Raw genomic sequence first — 19,094 nt, 5'->3', positions numbered from 1 at the left:
TTTTAAAATTTTGTTATTTTATTATGGTTACATTTCAATGATGTAGTTAAGCTAATGAGACCTTATTTTTGAATTGCAACGATAAGTAAACTACAAGATTTAAATCGCAACATAACAATTATAGATCCAAAGTGATATAGTCCATATAAATTACAAGTAGCCAAGTGATATATTGGATATTTCATGGGCAAGTAGCAACTCAGTCGTTGTAGTATAGTGGTAAGTATTCCCGCCTGTCACGCGGGTGACCCGGGTTCGATCCCCGGCAACGGCGTATTTTTTTTGTTTTTATTCAAATCTCTCTGTCTCTCTCTCAGAGCGCTGCTTCAGTTCAGTCACCATCTCCCTCTTTCACAACGCCGGCGTTTTTGCTCCCATTCATTCCGGTGTTAGCAGCAGGGTTTTATTGCAAAGCTCTCTGCGCTTGCAGATTTAGCCATGGAAACCGACGAGGCCCAGCGAGTTCTTCCCTTTCAGCTTCAGTTCGACAAGCCAGTCGCTTCTCAGGTTTTTCTCTCACATTACATTTTCCGCAATCAAATCCCTCAAAATATATTAATTTTACAAGGAAAAAAAAAAAGTTCTTTGAAACTTTGAATTCTCAAAAAAATTGCAGAATGGAACCCTGAGAAGGATTTGCTGGCGATGGTCACCGAAGATTCCAAGATTCCGTCATTGCTCCCCTGGCAGTCAGCTGTAAGTTCTTAAAATTGTTTCTCGGTAAAAATCAAACAAGTTCCTAAAAGAAGATGTTCTGAAATTTCGGTTGAATTTTATTGTAACAGCGTCAAGAGGCGTGGCCTGTGTTTTTGCTGCAAGAAAACGTGTTTTGGTCTACATTCTGGACGAAGACGAAGATGGAGTCTCAGATGCAGAGTGACTGCTCCCAGAACAAATAGGATTTGCATGCTCTTCCCTAGCGCGTATCATATTTTTGTTCTGACCCAATAATATGTTTTAGACTATCTCCAACCGATCCGGCTAAAAGCTCATACGGCAAAAAATAGCACAGAATATGAAAACCGTTTTCAACTGAGGAATAGGCCGAAGGATTTGTGGGCCCTATTGGGCCCAAACCCCTAAATCAAGCCAGCGGGCTGGCCATTTCCAACCAACCCTCTAGTGTCAGAATGTCAAGCTTGACATTTTACCAGCCCTTTAGCTCAGCCCATTTGAATGACAGCCGCTACCTGGTGTCAGTATGAGACGCCAGCTAGCAACGGCTAGCTAACTTCATGTTGTCGTCAGGTTACCGTTGGAATTTGAATTTTTTTTTTTTTGAAGAATTTAAAAAAAAAAATTCTAATTTTTTTTCCCATAAATACCTACACCATTCCTACAAAATTGAAAACGGAAGATAAGAAGTGCCACGTAAATAAGAATCATATCTAAAATTTTTTTTTTCATAAATACCTACACCATTCCTACAAAATTGAAAACAGAAGATAAGAAGTGCCACGTAAATAAGAATCATATCTAAAATTTGTACAACCAATTACATCTCGACACGTGGCACTCAAAATCCTATCCGAAAAATTATTAAGATTACATAAAGATAAGAAATCTAAAGAGTTACTATTTTTAGCGACACGTGTCACTTGAAATCCTATTCGAAAAATTATTGAGATTATAGAAAGATAAGAAATCTGGAGAGTTATTCACGTTACGACGTGTGTCACTCAAAATCCTATTCAAAAAATTATTGAGATTACATAAAGATAAGAAATCCAGAAGTTTATTCATTTGGTGACAAGTGACACTCAAAATATGTCCAAAAATCTTATTTTAATATGGTAGTTTAATTTAATTAACCATATTAATTTAATTAAAATAATAATAATAAATTATGTTTAGCCAATGACCCTTTAGCCTCCTCGGTTGAAAACGGTATAAAGTATAGCATAATACTATTCATTAAAATATAATTTCTTGCAGGGTTATAAGGCTATAAAAGGAACCATTTGACTCTCCTTCGGTTAGAGATGGCCTTACATTTTGTTTCTCAGCATGCATCATAATTTTGATCCCCTGTTGCGAAGTTCGAAATTTAAATTTTGTAAATATGAGACGGAGAGAACTGAAGATTGACTAGTTCACGTATTCTAAAATTAAAAGACTTGTAACTCAATCGGTTATGATTGTAGCACATAGAATTTAAATCAACATAAAACCTCTTATTAAAAGCATAATACAAGGCCAGCACACTAGCAAAGAAGTGTAGAATTCACTTCCCCTCGTCCCCTCGTCCCGTCTTGGTTTCGGAACTTGCAAGCAAGAATGTTGTAACAACACCCTCTGCAGTAAAACACAACAGTAAAAGCGAGGTGCGAATGGAAGACATAAGCTTACTGCACATGAACTGTACAACCGAGAGGTCCCGAGATGTCTGAAGCATGTATTCCAAGAAACATCACGAGCTCTCGAACTTGAGGTTTTACTCACCAACCATAGTCCTCTCAGTTAGAAACAGCGGCGTGACAGGAATAAGGTAGGCAGGGGGAAGCGAAGCCTAGAGACACCAAAATCGGATCAGCTTTGCCTCGTATGAGTCATATTTATGAATCATCCAACTCAACAAGCTGTGCCCGTCTCTCAGCAGCCTTCTTTCTGATGAATATGCCCCATCTAAGGGCTGCCTTGAGCTTGAGCCAGCCAACAACAGCTTTCCCAGACGAACGGCTATGATCATCATCAACACTGTAGTTCACTTGTGGAGTGGGCACGTATGGTGACGAATATGGATAATTGTCTTCAGTGATGTTCATGGAGGCATGACCATAACCGTGGCCTTGACCCTGACCGCCCATGTTAAAGATATGAAGTAGACGCTGCATATCTTCATTTTCGAGAATCTCATGGCTCCTCATACGAATTTCTTCCTCTGGGAAGAGATCCTCGGCTCCCCTATAAGAAGATGGATTGGATGTACCAATATTCTGGAACCCAGATGTGGACGACTGTGGTGGACCAAGGGCAAGCATGTTTTCATTTCTTTGAAACTGAGCCTGGTGTGAAGTGATAGGCTGCTGATTTTGTAGAGGGAATGGCAAGCCATCGAGCTGACTGGGAGCACTGAGATTTAGATTCTGTGACTCTACCGAGAATCTGTTAGCCATGCCGTCAGTATAACCTAGAGAGAAAAAGACCATTTACACACATTAGCAACGGATGTTTATCCAAAACACACAAGCCACTTACGAAAATCACAAATTTCCAGGTTGGTAGCCGTGACTATTAAAAGAATAATGCAAGCACCGAAAATTCTTATTTGTGTATAATGACCCCCGGGCTTTGGTCCCAGAGGCTGAGGATTAAATTTTGTTAGAAAGTATTAGATATAATTATTTTGTCGCAAGATATACCTCCCACATTTAGGCCAGAATCCATAGTAGGCGGTTCTGAAGAAACTGAAGCTGGCAGGCTAGGTAGAGTGAACTGCTGATCAAATGAGTTTGGATAATCCTGCGAGGCCGTTGGGACCTCAGATAGAGAAACATCGGGACTCTTCTCCTGCTTAAGAAGAGACTTTCCATCGTACTCCATAACATGCATCCAGTTCTCATATGCCTTTGTTACCAAACCGTCCACGTAGACCTGTAAGAAACACAAAAATTCACAAATCAACCACTTTGAGGGGTCATTACTACTTTGTATCATTTTAGATACATTAACCAGGGATGTAACCTGTTCAGTCAAAAGAGTGTTGTTTACAGATAAAATAGCAAATGCATATGGACTGGATTCTTAAGTGCGAAGGGATAGCCAATATGGACAAAATGAATCCTATCTCATTAAGTTTACAAGCTTTACAACATTTGACAAGTAGCATCACTCAACCACAAGAAGGAACACGAAATTATAAAACATGGCAAATCCAGACACTATAAAAGATACATGAAAACAAGAAAAGAGAGGTCATATACCTTCTGAGCGTCCGAGAGAGAATCAGCTGAGTAAAATTGTTCATTGGTAATTAGGCCACTCAACTCGTAGATATTGTTAAAAACAACACCAACGTTCCTTGCATCCTCAGGATAGTAGACATAGAGTTTCCCGCCTAGAAGACAAGTTTTTGCATGCTGTATGAGTACATCCCACATCTTATTCGACATGCCACTTCCAAGAATCTATCACAAATGGGCATAAAAAATATTAGGAATTGCATTTTCGAAATATGAACTTGATAAACAAATTCCAAAATCTTACATTCCGCAATCTCTGCGAGTCTCTAACCACAAGTCGCAGGAAGTCTTCAACTGTAACAATTCCAGCTTTATTCAGTCTCTTGTGGAATGAGCCATCTTTTCCAATTTTCTCCAATCTCCAGACCTCATCATTTAACGCAGGAGGGTAGTGTTTCTTGTATACTGTAAAAACCAAAAGAAAACTTGCCATGTTTATTTTTTTTTCAACTAACAAAGGAAATGTTAAATAACACTAATTATTAACTCACATTCCCCACGGTGATCCTTAACAGTAAAGGCATCTGTTTTTGCTTCGCGTATACGAATGTTGTCGCAATAGCCTGAGGCAACTTTCAGTCCTAGCCTAAACTTCCTGCTCCTAATCCAGCTAGAATTATCGGTAAATGTCAATTCCCCTAGTGTTCCTACACCTTCCTTCAGTGTCACTTGCAGATCGCCAGTAAGAAGTGGCCTCTTCCCTTCACGCTCTTTTACTACATGGCTCTCAAATTCTTCTTCAGTCCAGTTCTCATCATCCTCGTTGTTAAAATCACCTTCAAGCACAACAACGTCAAGTTTCACTGCTGACTCCGAGCCTGATGTCACAACATGCTTTGTATTTGCATCAATCAAGACAATAGGGATTGCAGAACCCCACTCCCCTTCTACTTTTCCACCAGTAAAAAGAGGAAGGGACAACCTGGACCTAAAGTGCAGCTGCAAGTCACGTCCATCGGGCCCTCCAATTTGTTTAGGAGAAGACCTGCTATTTTTAAACCCATTATAAGAACAAACTACTGGCATGCAGCACTGATTAAACGAAGAAAAAAAAGGGAAACAACCATGGATCAGAACCCATTAAAAATAAGGGATGAAAGGGGTTGATACCTTCCAGTAAGTTTGGCAGGGCCTAATTTTGCTAAAGCACGCTCCACCTCTTCACTAACCTGTTCAGCAAAATAAGTAAGAAACATCAACCAATGCTTCAAACACCGTATGCACATATAAAAGGATTAAATCCTCTTCACTAGGCATGCAATTAAAAATTTGTCAAGCAGTTACAAAGTCATACACACCAATACTTTATCAAGAGCCCTTATGACTTATAGTAGGCATTCAGCTTGCCTTCAACACATACACTTGTTGACAGCTGAGTCGTTGACACAAACGAAATGCGTCTTTTCTATGTCCGATGTTTAGGTCAGATAAATTTGCCACTAAACAACGCTTCACCATTTTTGTATGTGTATGACGTAATGAAAAATAACATAGAGCAGCCAAATAAAAAAACAATTAAAAGTCATTTAAACCTCTTCTATCCAGTGACGGATTAGAAAGCAAAAAGTCCACAAGAAATTAGAATGTCTTACAACTCTGCGTAGAATCGGCTCCAGTGACGAGCAAAGCTTCTGCAGACTATCCACCTTGAGAGCTTCAACAATTACACTGCATTAAGTTGAACATTCTCAATAAACAACGTTCACATCCATCGTTCATAAGACATTCAATTCATTATCCGTTCAAGACTTCAAGCGACGCGCTTTCTCAGATAAAACACAACATTTGAAAATATTTCATGTCCAATTTTACATTTCAGCTGAATTACAAATAGAATACATTAAAACAGTTACCAAATCAGTTGTAATTACATCAAAATCCAAGTTTTTAACAGAAAGAAAAAGTCACCTGGCGAGAGCAGGCCGTTTCCTATCCGGCTGGCCTTCTTCAGCTGAAGACGAATCCAAACTTCGTTTCTCCCTCGCCATGCTATTCGATCTCTCCATGTACCTCGTCTGCATCTTCTTTCACCGTCCTCAAAAACTTAGCCTCCTGTTTGGTTGCTGAGAAAGTGAAAGGAAAGAGAAAAACAATCACACAAATACTTCCAAATCACTCAGAGCTAACTTTCACCTTGACTTGAAGATTCAAGATTCAAATTTTCAAAATTCCACTTCACACACACACACCAGTAAACAAACAAAAGTCAACAGAACGACTCGGATTTCAAATCTTCAATTTTCTTCCGTTTTCCGAGCAGCCAAACAACAAAAACCGATCCAAAAACACAAGTCGTTCTCCGCTTTATTCCATGTGCGGTACGTGCGGAATCGAATTCTCGGATAAGGAAAAAAGGAAAAGTAAGAAAAAGCGAGCGGGAAAAAGTGAGAAAAAAAAATGAACCTGAGAAATATTTGAGAGAGGAATCCGAGAAGTTTCCGCGAAGCGTCGGCGAATTTTCTCCCTCGCTAGCGTCTCTGAAACAATTAATGAGAGAAAGAGAGAGGCCTTTTTGTCTCTGTGCTGCGGATACAGCCACTCGCTCGCGCTTTTGTATTTCCTTTCTCTTTCTTTTTTAATTTTCTCGCATTTTCTCTCGATCCAAACAGTGGCGAATCTCTTGTTGCCGCCTGGTCGGTGGCTGAGATCTTTTGCGGGAGGCCATCGGCGGATCGGGACCGTTGGAGCGGTTGAAGTTTGGGAATCTTTTGAATTTTTTATGGTTTGGCCCACGTGAGTCTTTGGGTGGACTTGTGTGTTTGTCAGGGTCCGGAGGATCTGTGTGTTTCGGTGATCGTAGCCGTCCGATTTATGATTTTTATTTATTTTTTTTTATGAAGGGCCTCCGAAGAATGTCAAACATTTTGCTTATGGTATCAAACTTCAATTTTACTTCCTGCAAACTGATAAGATCAAAGCCCAACAGTAGTTACAAGGTCCGACCTGAAAATTTGGAAGCCCTAGGCAAGGTTTCGAATAGGGGGCTTAAAATTTCTTGTTTTCGAACTCTTTGTACATTAATATGTATAAAAAAATTCGCTAAATAAATAAAAAAAATTCATTTCTACACTAGATATTATTAAAAATTAATATAAAAAAAAAAGATATACAAACATTACTTAAATATTACTCGTTTCGGGTTTTTAGCCTCAAATACACTAATTAAGTTTACATAATCTAATTTTTCAACCAATTCAGACCAAAAGAAGTGTGACATCCCACATCTCCCAGGGGGTGGATCCTGTAAGCCATATACGTATATTCTCATCTCTACTTAGCACGAGGCCAAAAGTCCCTACCCAGTACGCTAAATTACAATCATTTTTTTAATTGTTACAATGTTACTTATTACGTTCATTAAATGAATGAACGGTTTGATACAGCTGGGGAAAATACTAAAGTGAAGAGGGTAGTTTTCATCTACGTGTAAAACTGTAGTTACTTGTGGATGAGGGGAAAAAAGCAAAAAATAAATAAATTTGTGAAAAATTATATTATTGCCTCTGATTTTATATTTTGATTTTTTTTTTAAAACCTTGCATAAGAGTAATTAAGACTTAAACAAAGATGCCCAGATAAGGCTAAAAGAGGATAATGTTAAATACCCATTTTAATAAAAGGTCAAATACAAAGACTCCAAATGCAGCATATAAACAATACTTGGCTATTCAAAGATGAGTACAAATTCCTACAAAAAAACTCTAAGTATTTTAAACACGAGTTTTGTACTTACGATCCAAACCGTTTATACTATGAATCACACTGTAAAGATCATCTCTGTAAAAAATAAATTAAAACTAAGACCGTTTAAGCAATCTATTGTAACAAATATAAAGACGGTTCGTAATGGTTTTATAAATACCGTTCATTGTTTTATCTCTTTCACGTTGCAGCTTGGGCCGTGATTTGCGCTTTGCAGCCTTTTTTGGAGGTTTCGTCTTCCTCACAGGTACATTGTGCTTTTTAGAAGCTCCAACTGATTCGGGTAGTCTTTTTGTCTCGATCACTTTCCTCCTCTCGAAAAATCTCATGTGTTGTCACAGTGACTTTCATCTCACCATTGTCATACGTTGTTGTACCTTAAAGCAATACCAAAGGTTAAACCCAAATTCTGATTAAGCATGAGCTGAAGCAATACAGTATGATGAACTGAATCCACACCTACTCATATAAAATCCCAGGGTGGATTCACCAATAAGTTCGTATATGTTTTCACAACTACCAGAACCTTGCAACCCTAGCAAAGCGGAGAACCTTGTTGGCTGGAATCACCCACTATAAAGAAAACATAACTCCCCTTCTTGCGTGCACGATTACTAAGGGTTTTGTGATCGGTCAGAAGTGATGTGATTGTATAGCAAGTAAGAAAGATTAATGCAGTGCCCTAACTTTGTTGCTGTCCTTAATTATTGAGACCTCGTGACGAGAACCTCTTTCTGATATCGGTAAGTTCACAAACTGATCAGTGTCTCATTAAACCAGAGAACCAACCAGTGAAAAGTAAACATTATAGGGTGATCGACAGCAGGGGTTAGCAGCACCAGAGGTCTCACTAATCTCATCATCCTCGTGCTCCTCAACACCCTCATCAACCTCATCAGCTGCTGTATCGATCCCACCACTAAGAACCAGACAGTGAAAACTTAGATTTGTTTGGTCACCAAAAAACAACAGGCAAAAGAGGCAATCAAACGGTTAAAAAAAAAAGCCATAAATCCCAACCTTTTTGCGCAGCTCGAGACGCTTCCGCCGCAGCGCCTCCCCTTGCTTCTTCTCAGCTTCCTTTCTCCTCTTCTTCTTCCTCTTGGGAAACCCAGACACGAAATCGCTCCACGAACCCAAAACAAGAAAACTTCAAAACCCAAAAATTCAAAAAACCCAATTCACAAAATGCGAAAAGAAGCAAACTTCAGAGCTTAGATTTCATCTCTGAGCAAAATTTGTGATGGCGGTTTTTTTACTACCTGAGTTCTTTCTCGTTAAACGTGACGACGAGAGCCTTGTTTTTCAAAGCCCTCTTCTTTATGTGACGGCTTCGGGGATTTACGGACGGAATCGCTTCCTCTTCGACCTTTCCCGCCGCCATTGCACAATCGGCGCTCACCGCGCCCAAGTGCTTGCACTTGTGGTTCAAGAGGCCGGTTCGCGTTCGTTTTCTTCAGTAGATTCGGCTCGGCCCGAAACTTTGGATTTGAGTATCCAGCCCAAAATGGATTTGTATGTTTATATTATGCTATGGACCGTAAAGCCCGAAGACATTTTTTTCCCCTACGGAGTGATCATTTTCTACCGCATTTGAGCCTTCTCACCTTTTAGAGCAGGGATGTGCTATCCACATACCCTATTTTACTTCTCACACACTCTTTGATAATTTTTGTCCGTTGATCTTCTTCAATTCATCCCTTGATAATTTCTGTCCGTTAATCTTCTTCAATTCATCCGATCGGACGGCCGAAAATTAAGAAGGTGTGTGAGAAGTAAAAAAGGGTGTGTGGATATCACACACACCCCTTAGAGCAATTCCACCCCTAAAAACTTTGCGCCAGCACCTAGTAAACAAGGCTCTCGTCGATTTTATTAAAATATTATTAAATTTTATTATAAAATAATAATTTGCTTTTTTAATTTATGACTTCTTCTATCTGACTCCCTTCTTCTTCTTCTCTTTGACTCCCGTCTTCTTCTTCTTCTTCTTCTTCCCACTTTTTCCACTTTTTTCTTCTCTTTGTACACCACGTTGTCGAACCCACCCTACTTTGAACATGGACACCCACCATCTTGGACCTGCGCACACTGTAAACCCCCAAAAATCAACACCTACATATTCAAAAATTCATCGAAAATATACAAAACGGAAAAACAAAATTCCAATTGCAGGAAGATCCGAGTTAATCAATCGATCGACGACAATCCAAGTTGTAGGAAGATCACGATTTGGAAGGGGACATGGTGTTGAATATATGGATTTATCAGGGGAAGGGGGTTGATGGGTTCCAGGGATCGGGATAGGGTTCCAGACGTCGGATAGGGTTCTAGATGAGAGAGACGATAACCATGACGTTAGCATGGCATCAAATGAGCCGTCTCCTTCCTCTGTCGATTTTAGGCGGGCTTGTGGACTGACTTGAGCTGGGTGCTAGTCTATTCCACGGGCTATAGTGGATTGGCTGAGTCTCAGCCTTTCCAATGGGTGCCGGCCTCTTTTGCTTCCGGTGGAAATGCTCTTATTTAGCCTAATCAAATTTCTTGAATACGGATCCTCTTTGTGAGGATTCTGATGATTCTTGAATCGTGTCCGTTTATTATATATTGTGCGGTCAGTACTCATTTTAAATATTTTTATTTAAAATTAAAGACAAATAGTACCTGACAAAAATGACCACATAATATATGATGAACGAATACGATTCACATATCTCATGATCCTCACCAAAAGAATCCGGAGATAATCTTGTTGGAAATTTCTTTACAAGAATTGGGACTCTAGGAAGAAGCATCGGCTAACTCCACACCAACAACTGTGGCAAGTCACCTAGGCAGTGAATCGGGTTGAAAGTGAAAGATTAGTAATTTAAAATTTCTTAACGTAACCACTACTCATTTGGCTCATTGTTGTTGGGTATATATCGTGTTGAGAATTCCTGTGTCATATTTTACTTTACAAAAACGAAAAAAGTGATTCGAATTCAAATGTATAGAGGAGAGCACATTCATTTTACTTAAACAAATACTTTTTGCATATTAAGCGTTAAAATGAGGACCTACGATATTTGGATAATTACACATACATCCTCTCGTATTTATTCATGTATGCTTCACAAATACTGTGGCTTTTATATATATATATATATATCTCTCTCTCTCTCTCTCTCTCTCTCTCTCTCTCTCTCTCTCTCTCTCTCTCTCTCTCTCTCTCTCTCTCTCCCCCCCCCCCCCTCGCGTAGTGTTCAATCCGATATAGAAACAACCATTGAAATTTGAATCCACTCTTTCTCTCTCTCCTGTAATTGTTATTTTTTTCTTTCAAATTACTATAAAAGTATTTTATTTTTGGAAAATTAACTAAAAGAGTAAATTCGTCATTTAGGGTTGTGTGAAAATAAATTAAACTTTATGGAGTATATGTGTAATCAATATCCGAAATGCCGATAATATCGGCGATATTTCGCCTATATTATCGGTTTTTCACGTTACCGATATTTTAATAGGTATCAAACGGGTTTTCGTCAAAATATCGCGATATTAGCGATAATATCACCGAGGCTCTGTCGTCGCAACGGCAGCCGAGGCTCCGTCGTCACAGCTGCCAAGATCTGTGCCTCTCTCTGCAATCCACACTTAGACCCATCAAAATGAGCAATCCCTTTTCTCCGGAGGTGGCCGGAATATGGGTTGGGTGTCCTTGGGGTCATCGGGGTTCCTCTGCGCGTCGTTGTGCTTCCCAGAGACGGAGGAGAGGGAGGGAGAGTTCAGGAGGGTGGTGGAGATGCTGCGCTGGCATCGGGGTGGACGAATTTGGGTGTGCCTGGGTGTGGGTGCGATCGGGGAAATGGAGTCCTCTATGTAATTAATCCTATAAATGACATTTCCTTTGAAACCCTTCTACTATAAACCAATTCAAATTTGCATAGTATCCCAAATGGAAGATAAATTTAGGGGGTAGGATTCTCTCTCCTCTAAATTCCCCTTCCTTCTGTCCCCTCCTCTCTTATTTTCCTTTTTGTTTTTTTTCTCTCTATAAAAAAGTCAACACAAGATGTTAACGTAACTTAAATGTAACTGTTCAAATAAAATGAGAGAAAAATATAAGAAAATTTGACGTGAAGAGAATCCAACTCCGAAATTTAGATACAAGGACTCTCTAATTAAAGCAAATATACCCGACGAAAACGACGTAATGTCAAAATTTAAGAAGCGAATCGCGTTATCAGACAACTCTACTGGGCCATACCCAAGGACAAGTCACAAGTCATTCATCTCGTGCACAACAATTGGATATAAACTTTGGGCCCAACGCCTCTTTTCTTCATCTTTTGTGGTACCCACAAAAGCTCAACGATGCTTTGCTTGCAACTAATTTCAGTTTTTTTCTTTCTGGTTTTTCGGTAATTTTAATTTGCAACCGACTTCGGTTTCACATTAAACCCGGTTCGCTTTCGTCCAACCGAACCCGTTTCTCCGCCAACCAGCACATAAGAATAAAGAACCCACATCAGACTTTTCAGGCCCCCAAACCAAAACCCCTCAACTACCCCGGAAGACTTGAACGACAATCCAAACATGGACCGACCCGGACCCGAGTCTGCTCCCCCGCAACCCCTACTTTCCGACCGGGTCCTCATAAGCGGCGTCGTCACACCCGTGGCTCTATTCTCCGACGGAGTGCTCCAGTGGTCGGAGAGAAGTCAACGGAGCTTGATCGTCGAGAAGGAGGTCCTGGGGTTCGCGGCGGAAGGTCCGAAGATTAGGATAAGAGCTTTTGTGGAAGGCGGAGCTGGAATCTGCTGTGGCGCGAACAGAGGAGCTGTGGCGAGGAAGGACTTGGTGTTCGAGCCTCTCTCTGAGGACTCGCACAGGCGCTGGTGCCAGAAGCTCGGGGATTACATCGATTCTCTCGGTAATTTAATTTGTAATCGGCTTGCGTCGTGTTTGGTTGATAGGAAAATGCAGGAAAATGAAACGAATATTTGGAAAAAGTTTGACTTTTCACTTCTGGGTGTTTGACCGTTGCGAGATTATTTTGAATTTCCGCTGTTCTCGTTCTAATTTCTTAACTCAAGCTCGTTTTACTCTAATGATCACTTAAGCGAGATTAATTATTGAAAATAACATGAATTTATGGTTTATTGTTACTTTCTTTCGTATGTAGTGATAATATAGGTGGTAATTTATCCTCTTTTGCACAGGACGGCCAAAGAGGCTGTTTGTTTTTGTGAATCCGTTTGGTGGTAGCAAATCTGCTTCAAAGATTTATGTTGATCACGTAAAACCTCTTTTCGAGGATGCCGATATCCAATTTACGCTGCAAGGTTAGGAATTTCCTTCAATGTTTTGCTTATTAGTTAATAGTTGATGTGTGGTACTGAATTTTGGATCTGTGAATTGCCAGTCGAGTTAGGGTTTCCCTTTTCGTAATTGGTTTTTTATTGAATTTTCAGAAACTCAATATCAACTACATGCGAAGGAAGTTGTGAAAACACTAGATCTTTCAAAGTATGATGGCATTGTTTGTGTTAGTGGGGACGGAATCTTGGTTGAGGTCGGTTTCCAATGATCAGTGGCTATGTGCATATGATTTCGTTGCAGCTATAAGAAACATGAGCAATGCAATATTGTGATTGAGCACATGACTCTGTCGAGGAATCAAATTACTTACACTGACGAACTTTGTTTTATTTCTCTTTTCCCTCAATGAAGTTAGATTTTGTTTGCAGGGAGAGCTGCTGGTAATTTGGTAAACGTAGTGTTATGTTTTTTGAGCAAACGTTAAGCTGTGATGGTTTTTAACTGAATTAAGTTGTGTTATTAGACTGTAAAACAAATATAATCTCATGAAGAGTGCTTTTTTTATAGTACATTATTTGTCTTCAGAATTATGTGCTTATATTAAGCTTATGATTTTCTTCTTACAAGCATTGCACTTTTTAGTAGGTAGTAAATGGACTCCTAGAGAGAGATGATTGGGACGCTGCAATAAAGATTCCTCTTGGAGTAGTTCCTGCAGGTTCCGTACTCTTTATTTCTCAATTTTCTTTGTATTTAACAAAACATTTCTCGGATAATTAGGTTGATCATTCATGTTATAAAAGGTGAGGGCAAACTTTGCAAGTTTGCTTCAAACAGAGATAGTTATTAGTCTGTTTTTGTTTTTAAAGTTAATTTCTGACGAGATTCTCTTCATTAGGTACTGGAAATGGAATGGCAAAATCTCTTTTGGATTCTGTTGGTGAACCTTGTACACCGTCTAATGCTGTCCTCGCCATTATTCGAGGTATATATGCTGTCTGTCTATCGTTATACTGTGCTCAAAACATTATGATTGCACCCTTTCTCTTCCTATGTTGGTAATTCTTTTGATTAATGAGTTTTTCTTCTTTATGGTTTATTTACGGTCAGGGCATAAGCGTTCACTGGATGTAGCTACCATCTGCCAGGGGAAGATGAAATTCTTCAGTGTATTGATGCTTGCATGGGGTAATTCAAAAGTATCACCCCACTGGATAGTGGAATTAATACTTAAGTGAAGTAGAGTTTCTAATCGTAGTGGCAGAATTCCTATCAGAATTTCTGATTCTTGCTGCAACTGAAAAATGTAATATGTTACTAATAAAGCTTTATCTGCTTTCAGGTTTAGTGGCAGATGTTGACATTGAGTCTGAGAAATATAGGTGGATGGGAAGTGCTCGACTAGATTTCTATGTAAGTTTACACCTCTCGTTTGTTATGGTCTAGTTTACTGGATTACTCCATTACTAATGCAGATGTTCATGTTTAATTAATCTGATGTTGGGATGGTATTGAATGGCAAGACACTAATAATTGTCTATGTATTTTAGGCTGTTCAACGGATTGTGCATTTGAGGCAATATAATGGATCTATCTCCTTTGTGCCTGCACCTGGCTTTGAAACTTACGGAGAGCCTACTAGTTACAGTAATGCCAGTGAACCTACCAACCAACACAATGCAGGTGCTCCAAATCAAGAGGAGCCTATTAGCATTCGACAGCATGGCTATCCAGGGCCTGATATTAACTTGGCTAGCATGGACTGGAGAACTATTAGCGGACCTTTCGTTTCCATCTGGCTTCACAATGTGCCTTGGGGCGGTGAAGACACAAAGGCAGCTCCTGATGCCAAGGTTGGACAGTAAAATTGTTTAGCATCTATTTCAGATACTTCTCCACTTATACTGTTTTGGGATATTTATTTAAAACTCGAATAATTCACCACGTACTTGTGCTCCTTTGCAGTTCTCGGATGGTTATATAGATGTGATAATGATGAGGGTCTGTCCAAAATTATCATTGCTCTCGTTGATGTCTGGGTTGAGCACAGGAAGCCATATCAAATCACCATATGTCCTGTACTTCAAGGTCAGCAAAATCAACCTATCGAACATTTACTTTGATTTAAGATTTTGTCTACCTTTTGGCAAATAAGAAGCTTTAATGCCTTTTCACTTCTGTTTATGTTATTTATTATCTTGCGACATTCTGCAGGTGAAAGCATTTATTTTGCAACCTGGTCCTCTCACCGAGGACCCAACTAAGGAAGGGATAATCGACTCAGATGGCGAGGTCCTGGCTAGAGGCAAAGGAGCATACAAATGTGACCAGAAGACATTGATGGTTTACGATAAACTTCAAGTAACTGTGGATCAAGGTTTAGCTACTCTGTTTTCCCCGGTATAGGATGAACTATTTTTTATCACAAATTCGATTTTGGTAACAGTGAGAAATTCCGAGCAGAAAAAATTTGTCATCCAACCCATACGTGTAAAAATCCGCAAGGAGGATACAAGGGATTCAGATCGATGAGGCATATTCTCAGCAACTTGCTTGCCGATAAGTTATTTTGCAATAGCCACTGATTGTTGTCGATGTAGCGTGCAGTTTATCTTTCACTCTTTTTGCTTTGATTTTTCAATTTCTTTTGTTTCGAAACAGATTTGTAGTACAGGAATGTATAGGCCGCTGTGGTCGATACAGAGACGATTTGTATTCGACTAGTGTAATACTTGTATACATTTGTTCATCTTAATAAAAATCTGAAGCCCTTGTGTGAAATGCAGATTGCTGTTTCACTTTGCTTGTGAGATAATGTGGTACAAATTTCTTCGTTGTCTCTGGTATGCTAAATATTTGGATTTTTATTTTCTTTTTCTGAATGCATGAAAATGGCTTTTTGCACACAACTGGGGGAAGAACTTGGGTAGGGCTGCCTGGCAGCGCTGTCAAATGAGAGATTTTATCGTGTAATCGGTTGTGTATTTATGTATATTTATTTGTCTCGTCACGTTACACAAAAGATTTCCCTCACAAGAGCAGAACCGGCCCTGATGTTGTGCAAAAGGTGCCACTGCACATGGCCCCGATTCGGAAGGGCCCCCAAATTTTCTTTACATGTAAACAAATACATATTATATACTTAAATGTGCAAGATAATGATAATTAGAGTATCAGTGCTACTGGTGTAGGCCTTCAATCTTCTTGTATTTGGTCTAGGTTTGAGTCCTTGTGGAACTATTTTGATATTTTTAAATTTTGCAAATTTATTAACTTAAAAAGTTAGATAAGTTTTACACAAAAAATCATGCAACCTTTCAACTATTTTGCTATTTTTAAGTTTTACAAATTTATTAACTTAAAAAGTTGATAAGTTTTACATAAAAAACCATGCAACATATTTCAAACTGAAGACATTTTAAGACAAGAAACACTATTGTCCACTCAAATAATACTTATAATTTGGTACTCTAATTTTTAGTATTTAAATTTTATAGATACAAAATGAAAAAAATAAAATAACAAAGAAAATACAATATTAAAAAAGATGAAGGACCTCCATTTAAATTTTGTACATGACCCCTAAATTGTTAGATCCGGCCCTACACAAGAGTAGACCGGCTTGAGAACGGGAGCTTGGGACCAAAACGCTTGGAGGTTTCGTACTTGTATTTATGACTTGGTCGAACGGTCCAATTGGTAGGGCTGTTTGGCGGAAGATTTTCCGACAATTTAGATACCTAAACCTGAGATTTGCTCATTTAATCCCTTGACGGAATCTTTAATACAACAGATAGACATATCCCCTAGGCCAAACAGTTGTTTAATTTTACCAAAGAATCCAAGTCAACATGTCAAGTGATTCAGATTCGTATTTTACACGGTATGTTTTATGTTTAATTCTTGATGTTGACGGATCACATGATAATACCAGAAAAAAAAAACTAAATATCTCTGTAAATCTTTCTAACTCTCGAATAAGAGAATTATTGTGACAAAGTCATACACTGGTTAAACAAAACATGAATAAGAATATTTGAATAACTATAACGTTTAATTAAATGCAAGATGTGATAATGATGACAGGAAATGCGTCATTCTGTCATACATAATTATATATGTCATAGGTTCATCATGTCGGATGTCTTCACTCGAAAAGGAATCATGTGGTCCAAATCATTCGAGATAAATGCTAGGCAACTCTTTCGAAAAAATAGAATTTTTTATAAATTTTTTGTTATTTCATAATTTAATATTAATTTTTGTGTTAATATAATAAATCATTATATAAAAACATAAGATGATTGACAAAGAGATTATAAAGAGTCTCACGTAAATATAATTTATAACCTATGTTACAAGTCGGGTTACATAACCCACCTAATTTTGGGTTTGTAGTCCATCTTGTCTAATCCCTTCCAACTTATATTTAGCACCATCAAACATTAGACTTGGACTCATAACCATTTTAATTGGCTATAATCTATCACATTCAGTCCACCAAACGAGCCTTTAGATTTGATATTTATGGTTACTAATTAACCCGCGCATTGTAAATGCATCAATAAGTCAAGGAAAATATGATGATTTCTCTTGAACGAAGAGATTCTCGTTATAACATATAGTGTTGTCTTAATTCACTTATGTTTTAACACAATGTATTTATTCATAATAGATGGTGAGTTTGCTTGATTGTGGTCACGGGTATGTTGAAATTCTTGATAGCCTCTTTGGCCCGAAATGAATGGATAACCATAATTTGTCATCAGTTATCCCCTTTTTATATAAAAAAAATGTAAAACACGTACCAACCAAGTCATCCAACTCATATATTATTACATATAGTGTTATCTTATTAAACAAGACTAATTCATTATATTCCATTTTCGTAAAACGCACTGATTTTGGCAAGACCAACGTGTACAGTGTATGCATTCCATCCATCTTTGGCATGTAATATACCTTGCAAAACAAGTAGCGTTCACACATATTTATAAATCTCAAGGTTGATGATATTTATACATTCATTTTTACCTTTTACGCACAGCTTATTAATGTTCGTAATTTGATATTCTTCAATTCATTCAATTCAACAGTCGAAAAATAAGAAAGTGTGTGCAAGATAAAAAGAGGTGTGGATACTGGATAGCACCACCCTATCTCAATCATCATTTTGCTTTTGAGTTTGTAGTTTTCTTACAAAACACGTACAGTCCTAAAACCTACACATACAGACACCACCAAGCAATCGACCTCTTTTATTCAGCCTATCCCCTCTTTATTTTTTATTTTATTTTCTTCAATTTTTACGTATCGGTCGATGGGTTTGACAAATAAACCAGCTAAGCCAAAAGTAGTACTATACATACATACATACATACACACACACATATATATATATATATCATATAATGTGTTTGGTATTATCTGTTGCATGTTTCATATATATATATATGACATGCAAACTGACCCGAAAAGCTTCTTATCTCTTTCACACATGCAAGAAGACATGTGGCTACCCGCCAGTGCCCGATCACTAAATTGCAAAACTTAATTGTTAGGCTTGCTCTTACTCCTAGGAACATTGTTAGATATGGCCGAAGACTCTTTGCTAACCTCTAATATTGACTCACATATATAAACAAGCTTAATATATACTCATCACGATGTAATCGATACATGTTTCACTCATGACGTACGTTCCGACTCGACGTTGCCAATCTATTCAACTTGTAATATAATCATACGACAATGTTTGTTCATGTCATGTCAGTTCTAAATTGAGTGATTTTCTGCACATATATATAATATTGATAAAGAGAATGAATAATTCTAATTAGTACGTAAATTAAAAACTAACACTTTCGTAAAAGTATACAATAATCATTTTTCATATATATTAAATTAAAAGTAAATATGACTCATTACGTGTAAAAGACCAAAAACCTTCTTATTCCAAACAAAAATATCATAATAAGTAAAAACAAAAGGGAGAGACATTGTAGCCCAAAAAACCCAAAAACCCACCAAGAAGGAAGAACGCAGTCGTTTAAAAGTGGGAAATGGAAGCCGACGTCGAACCAACAAGTCCGCAGAAGTGGAGGTAGATTGTCTGCTCTCCTTGGA

General features: G+C 38.3%; 3 protein-coding genes and 1 non-coding gene across 13 annotated transcripts; 2 read left to right on the top strand and 2 right to left on the bottom strand.

The window, feature by feature from the left end:
• Positions 1-202: 202 nt before the first annotated feature.
• On the top strand, positions 203-274 carry TRNAD-GUC (transfer RNA aspartic acid (anticodon GUC)). Its single transcript has one exon. It is a non-coding gene; the product is annotated as a tRNA-Asp (tRNA).
• Positions 275-2,078: 1,804 nt separating this feature from the next.
• On the bottom strand, positions 2,079-6,529 carry LOC126623363 (calmodulin-binding protein 60 D-like). 6 transcript variants are annotated; one of them, XM_050292236.1, is made up of 9 exons: positions 6,366-6,529; positions 5,871-6,025; positions 5,555-5,630; positions 5,073-5,131; positions 4,454-4,950; positions 4,207-4,367; positions 3,924-4,127; positions 3,363-3,594; positions 2,079-3,130 (listed from the first exon to the last, which is right to left on the bottom strand). In XM_050292236.1, exons 2-9 carry the CDS (start codon positions 5,981-5,983, stop codon positions 2,556-2,558), a joined length of 1,917 nt encoding a protein of 638 aa, XP_050148193.1. In that variant the 5' UTR covers positions 5,984-6,025; positions 6,366-6,529; the 3' UTR covers positions 2,079-2,555. The 6 variants fall into 6 exon arrangements, with proteins under 6 accessions (XP_050148193.1, XP_050148196.1, XP_050148192.1 ...); XM_050292239.1 differs by having other exon boundaries at positions 4,454-4,947; XM_050292235.1 differs by lacking the exon at positions 6,366-6,529 and adding an exon at positions 6,152-6,346.
• Positions 6,530-7,554: 1,025 nt separating this feature from the next.
• Positions 7,555-9,133, bottom strand: LOC126623364 (ribosomal RNA-processing protein 17-like). Of its 5 annotated transcripts, XR_007623740.1 has the most exons (4): positions 8,927-9,133; positions 8,685-8,814; positions 8,124-8,583; positions 7,555-8,041 (listed from the first exon to the last, which is right to left on the bottom strand). XR_007623740.1 is itself a non-coding variant. In XM_050292242.1 (3 exons), exons 1-3 carry the CDS (start codon positions 9,046-9,048, stop codon positions 8,560-8,562), a joined length of 276 nt encoding a protein of 91 aa, XP_050148199.1. In that variant the 5' UTR covers positions 9,049-9,133; the 3' UTR covers positions 7,555-8,559. The 5 variants fall into 5 exon arrangements, 4 of the variants coding, with proteins under 4 accessions (XP_050148199.1, XP_050148198.1, XP_050148201.1 ...); XM_050292242.1 differs by having other exon boundaries at positions 7,555-8,583; XM_050292241.1 differs by lacking the exon at positions 8,124-8,583.
• Positions 9,134-12,168: 3,035 nt separating this feature from the next.
• LOC126624296 (sphingosine kinase 1-like) lies at positions 12,169-15,783 on the top strand. The gene is made up of 10 exons (XM_050293333.1): positions 12,169-12,579; positions 12,869-12,991; positions 13,121-13,221; positions 13,614-13,686; positions 13,867-13,953; positions 14,079-14,156; positions 14,311-14,381; positions 14,519-14,821; positions 14,934-15,056; positions 15,183-15,783. Exons 1-10 carry the CDS (start codon positions 12,243-12,245, stop codon positions 15,372-15,374), a joined length of 1,488 nt encoding a protein of 495 aa, XP_050149290.1. The 5' UTR covers positions 12,169-12,242; the 3' UTR covers positions 15,375-15,783.
• Positions 15,784-19,094: the final 3,311 nt, after the last annotated feature.

This window comes from Malus sylvestris, chromosome 5 (assembly GCF_916048215.2).
Source record: "Malus sylvestris chromosome 5, drMalSylv7.2, whole genome shotgun sequence".
In the NCBI taxonomy this organism is placed as follows: Eukaryota; Viridiplantae; Streptophyta; class Magnoliopsida; order Rosales; family Rosaceae; genus Malus; species Malus sylvestris.
The sequence above is the reverse complement of the archived record's forward strand: the minus strand, read 5'-3'. Positions and strand labels throughout refer to the sequence as shown.